We start from the raw sequence: 6193 nt of genomic DNA, 5'->3' as shown, positions 1-6193 counted from the left end.
ACTCATTGAAGATACTACAAAGAGAATGAATGAAGGAGGACCAAGTTCTAACGAACCTCCACAGCACGATACTTCAATTGAGGGGGATGACACATCTTCGTCATCACAGCCGAGCTCACATGTTGAGTGGGAGAACAGTTCTCAAGCTGCACCCAAAGGTTCCATAACACCCGAAAGTGCTACAACACCCGAAGGTGTGTCAACACCTGAAAGCTCAACACCACCCGAAACCCCTATAGCTCTAGAAACTCAAGACACACCTAAAGGCAAAACAAACTTCCTTATTTTCAAAAGTAGAATTCTGTATGTTTAACTCCTTCGTCTCAAAAGTTGAACCAAAGACAATTAACACTGCTCTTGATCACTCGGATTGGGTTCAAGCTATGCAAGACGAACTGAATGAATTCGAAAGGAATAAAGTTTGGCGTCTCATTCCAACTCCTCAAGATGCCTCAGTTGTTGGTCTGAAGTGGGTCTTCAGAAATAAGATGGACAAGGAAGGCAACGTGATACGAAACAAAGCTCGTCTGGTGGTGAAAGGATACTGTCAGGAGGAAGGAATCGACTATGAAGAAACTTTCGCTCCTGTAGCTAGGCTGGAATCCGTTAGAATATTTCTTGCCTATGATGTACACAAAAACTTTGAGGTCTACCAAATGGATGTCAAGTGCGCATTTCTAAATGGAGAACTTGAAGAAACAGTGTACGTGGAGCAACCTCCTGGATTCGTCATTGAAAGGTACCCCAATCACTGTTACATTTTGGACAAAGCCGTATATGGACTGAAACAAGCTCCGAGGGCCAGGTATGAAACGATGACCAAGTTTTTAAAGATGTCCAAATTTAAACAAGGTTCGGTTAACCCAACCTTCTTTCGTAAGAAGGAAGGTAACCACCTTATGATTGTTCAAATTTATGTCGATGATATCATCTTTGGCTCAACGAATCCTAGCTTAACGGCTGAATTCAGAAAGCTGGTGGAGACTAAATTTGAAATGAGCTCAATGGGTCCAATTAACTTTTTCCTTGGTTTAAACATTAGACATGGACCCGAAGGCATCTTTATTAATCAGGAAGCTTACACGAAGACTCTCCTCGCAAAATTTGGCATGATGGGAGATTCAAAGGTTAAAGTTCCAATGGCGTTCGGCACCAAGCTTACTCCATCATTGGATAAGCCAACAATTGATATTACGCTATATCGCCAGATGATTGGTTCTCTGATGTATCTTACTGCTAGCAGGCCTGATATTATGTTCTCTGTTTGTTACTGTGCTAGATTTCAGGTGAATCCACGTGAACCTCATATGCTTGCAGTGAAGAACATACTCTGTTATCTCAAGCGAACTACCTCTTTAGTCCTATGGTATCCATCCAACTCAGGCTTCTTCATTCAAGCCTACTCAGATGCAGACCTTGGAGGTTGTGGACTAGACAGGAAAAGCACCACGGTAGGCTGCCAATTCCTAGACGGGAAGTTGGTTAGTTGGCAATCAAAGAAACATACATGTGTATCTCTGTCTACGGCTGAAGCAGAATACATCGCAGCTGCCTCCTGTACTTCTCAAGTGATTTGGATCCAAAGTCAACTCCGGGACTATGGACTCAATATGAAAAAGATCCCACTATATTGTGACTCAGAAAGTGCAATTAGGATCTGTCATAACCCAGTGCAACACTCGAAGACTAAGCACATAGCATTGAGGTATCACTTCATTAAGGATCATGTGGAAGATGGGAACGTCGAAATTCATTTTGTTCGAACCACTGATCAACTGGCTGACATCTTCACCAAAGCTCTTCCTGAAGCATCGTTCAACAAAATTCTACAAGGGCTAGGTATGATGGAATCGGAGTCAGTACCAAACATTACCTCTTAAACTCAAAAGTAAGAAGCGAAATAGACCGAACGTTCGGGTTCGGGTCTTGTACTAATGTACCGAAATGAACCGAACGCTCGGGTTCGGTTGAATAATCTGCTTTTCGCTCATCAATCAAAGGTAGTTTTCTTGGTTGTAGATCTTATGTATAATTGTTCCAAATGCATTTATCTTATTGTCAAAGTTATTCTCTTTTTAAAACCTATTTTCTTTGGCAACCGAAGTATACCGAACGTTCGGGTTCGGTTCCAAAATTTTTCTCACCCGAAATAGACCGAACGCTCGGGTTCGGTTCCAAAGTTTTTCACAACCGAAATATACCGAACGCTCGGGTTCGGTTCCAAAAGTTTTTTTTTTCTCTGTATTGTTTTCTTTTGTCTCATTTTTTATTTCATTTTATTTTTTTATTATTAACAAAAATTCCAAAAAAAATTTTTTTTTTTTAAATTCAAAAGCTCCAAAAATATTTTGTTCTTCATTTTCTTTTTGGCTTTAATTTTATTTGTATCAAAAATTCCAAAAACTATTTTTTTTTAAATTCAAAAACTCCAAAAATATTCTGTTCTTCATTTTCTTTTTGGCTTTAATTTTATTTGTGTGTTCGTTTATGGGGAAATTATTGAATTAGCTAAGTGTCCCTAGAAGCATGCTGCTGTCACTACTAGAAAAAAGGCCTTTTACGACGCTCATTGCGCGTCGTAAAACGCTCAGACGACGCGCAAATGCGTGTCAAGGAAGTCCCTGTCATAAAGAGAGACGACGCGCATTTACGACGCGCATTTATGACGCGCATTTACGACGCGCGGTTATGACACGCAATGCATATCAAGGAAGGCCCTGTCATAAAGGAAGACGACACGCATTTGCGTGTCGTAACCTTACGACGCGCGTGTTTATGACACGCAATGCGTATCAAGGAAGCTCCTGTCAAGAAAGGCCATGTCATAAATAAAGATGACACACATTTTTGCGTATCATAATTTTAAATGTTTAAAAAAATATTATTTATAGATTTACTAATTTTTCATATTAAATAATACATTAGAAATCTCATAATAATAAATAAAATACCATAAATAACAAAGATAATTCATTTCACTAATATGTCAAATACAAATAATTATTCCAATAGTGAGTAAATGTTATAAAAAATGAACTCATTTATATACAATTGCATTATCTAGCTTACTATGTGCCAACAACTTCTATCTTTTTCCTTCTCTGCATAAACTTCATTAGCAGCATCCTAAAGAACTTCTATCTTTTTCATCAGCAACATCCTCAAAAACTTCTATCTTTTTCCTTCTCTGCATAAACTTCTATCTCACACTCAATGTAGTTTTAAACATCAGGTTTAAAAAATCAACTTTAAGGTTGCCTTGTTAAAGAGAATGACTAGAATAGATTTCCCTTTTTCACAAGGCATGTGCTTGCTTGCACATATATATATGGAATCATTCTAACAAAAAAAACTATTCATGTCAACTACTCCAAGGACTATTACGTAATTTAACATGAAGAATTTTGTCAAGATGAAAGGATTGACTTTAAACTTTATAAAAATCATTTAACAGAACTTACCTGACCATGAAGCGTGTTGATCCAGGATCTCCTTGCCTTCCTGCTCTGCCACGAAGCTTTGTAAAGCAAGAAATAAATTAAAAAAGTGAGTCTGAAAGTATATGCTAAATTTATGTAAAACCTTAAAACACAATACTGATGAAAAGTTACCTGATTATCAATTCTTCGGGACTCATGCAAAGATGTCCCAATGACATGGAGACCACCAAGTCGTTTGACTTCCAATCCTTCATGAAAGCAATGAATCTCACAGTCCTTTAGAACCGATAAATAGGCAATTGCAATGCAAGGACCAAGAGGGTACATCTCTGCCTGTTCTTCCACAAGCCTTTGCAGTTCATCTAAACCCATTGACTGGCTCATTTCAATTGACTCTGAAATTATAGATTTTGCCTTCTCATATGTCTAACTCTTGTTCTCACTTTTGCCCACGTATTTAGCTGCATTATTTACCCAAAACCATATACCATTCACATTAACGTTAGTGCCAAATGAAAGAATAGCTACCTATTTCTAATTACCAGCATCCTACTCTCAGTACAACATCCTAAAAAGAAAAAAAAATGAAAGTATACAGCTATAACCATAAGTGGTATAGTTTTCAAAGTACAGTGCCTTATGAAAGATATCTTTTTTAAAGAGTATGCTAGTATGGTAGAAAGCAATGAAAGTAGGATGCTATAACACACAAATAGATGAAAACAAGTAGTTATTGTTACTTGTTATATTTTTAGCCCATATAGAAAGTGAATACTTACTTCAGTTTTTGCAGTTCCTATCATCCCTGAAAGCTTTGGATAAAGCTTAAACATTGATTGGTATGTGATTTGTGCCACTACAACTGAATCAGCCTGCAAAGCCCAAGAGGAATACAAGGTAATAGCTTTAAACAAGAGTTGTCAAAAAGAATGATGATGTGGCAGGCAATCGCAATATATACCTGGATTGGTAACCCTTCTTTTGCCTCCACAGCCAGGTGAATCCCCTCTGACCATCGTCTTTTTTTTCCACTCTCCCCGTCAACTTCAAATGAACATTAATTTACAGCAATATAACTAGTTTTTTCTCCTAAAATAAAAATACGATGTTTTTAATACCTCGTTTATTATAAGAGCTTTCCCATTTTTAACAATGTACTGGACATCTTGGCGATAGAACTCCCATTTTTAACAATCTGCAGCTCCTCCAGCCATTGTGCCCAACATATACAGATTAATTTCAATGATTTTTTTTTTCACAGATTGAGATGCTGCAAAAAAAAAAACAAAATTAAACGAGTGTTTTTGAAGACTATTTAATGCTTTCAAATCTGCAGCTCCTCCAGCCATTGTGCCCAACATATACAGATTAATTTCAATGATTTTTTTTCACAGATTGAGATGTTGCAAAAAAAAACAAAACAAAAAACAAAATTAAACGAGTGTTTTTGAAGACTATTTAATGCTTTCAAATCATGTTGCTTTCGATTCATAATTAATTATTAATCAAGTAAAGATATATTATAATTTAGAAGGAGAAATGCATACATATATAGCCTCCCATGCTAGCTCGGGAATCTGCAGCAACCATCACACCTTCCTTAAAAATAAAAGCCAAAGTTGTTGTTCCTTTTGCTGGTTTTACCATTTGGATAGAATTCTTCTGAAATCCATCAAACTGAAGCAAAGGATTTGATGTAGTGTTTTAGCAATATATACATTCACTTAATATCTAGCAGAAAGGAAAAGAGAAAAAGGCAAGAATTGTAAAGAAACTCACATCTGATGTAACTGGTAGGTCAAATGAAGGGGCATCAGAAAGCAGGTCGTCACTTCCTCCATAGAGTGGTGCACTTGTGCAGTTTAATCAGATGCAAAATAAATCGCATATGATAATAATTACCTTTGATGAGCTGCAATACATCTTATACTCCAAACCATTCACCACATGTACGCCTTCCATGACAGCTGATATAGCAGAAGATTCATCAATACCTGAGAATTGGCATTTATTTCTGCATGTAATTAGGAAACAAATTAAATATGAACATAAATAGATACTTATTTACTCAATGTCATAAGAAGTATTAATATTTATTAGTTATTACCTCTGCAACATAATACCAGAATCCTTTTTTCCAGGCACAACAGAAAGAAAACCATTGTGAAGATAAGTTGAAAAATTATGATCCACAGAAACCGCAACCACATCAGTCTTTGCATTCCCAACATCCATCAGTTGAATGGTTAAACAACATGGGCCAGATGACTGCAAAAAAATAAGGAAAAATAAATAAATAAACCAGAGTTCTTACAGGATACAGAGACTGCTACATATGATTATACAGTAATAATTTATGTTTATTGTTATTGCTATTATTACTCTACCTTCACTGTTTTTGTTTTTGTTAATGTTATTATTCTTGTTACCTAAGTGTTAATGTTATTGTTTGACTGCTTTCTGCAACCATAGTTATCAGATTTGTGAGCAAAAATAAAGATAAATAAGCTTACCTACCATTAAGCCAGGATAAGAGTTTAGGGCATCAATGGAAGATGTCTCCTGGATTTTATTACCTCCTGGACACACACCATAAATTTTCAATAACTTGGAATTGTTCAAGTAATATAATATAATCCCAAAAAAATACAATTAACTACCAATAAGTAGGCAATGCAAATTTTGGAAAGGCATATCAGGTTCATCTGTAGCTGAGGGGTACCAAATACGCTCTATGTTATTCTTATTTAATT

At 36.2% G+C, this 6193-nt stretch overlaps 1 protein-coding gene across 1 annotated transcript; it reads right to left on the bottom strand.

Moving 5' to 3' along the window:
• Window positions 1–3434: 3434 nt before the first annotated feature.
• Window positions 3435–3990, bottom strand: LOC128133077 (protein translocase subunit SECA2, chloroplastic-like). The gene is made up of 2 exons (XM_052770085.1): window positions 3612–3990; window positions 3435–3517 (listed from the first exon to the last, which is right to left on the bottom strand). Exons 1-2 carry the CDS (start codon window positions 3822–3824, stop codon window positions 3458–3460), a joined length of 273 nt encoding a protein of 90 aa, XP_052626045.1. The 5' UTR covers window positions 3825–3990; the 3' UTR covers window positions 3435–3457.
• Between the last annotated feature and the right edge of the window lie 2203 nt (window positions 3991–6193).

This window comes from Lactuca sativa, chromosome 3 (genome assembly GCF_002870075.4).
Source record: "Lactuca sativa cultivar Salinas chromosome 3, Lsat_Salinas_v11, whole genome shotgun sequence".
Classification (NCBI taxonomy): domain Eukaryota; kingdom Viridiplantae; phylum Streptophyta; class Magnoliopsida; order Asterales; family Asteraceae; genus Lactuca; species Lactuca sativa.
Note: the sequence above shows the minus strand (reverse complement) of the source record. Positions and strands in the feature narration are given on the sequence as shown.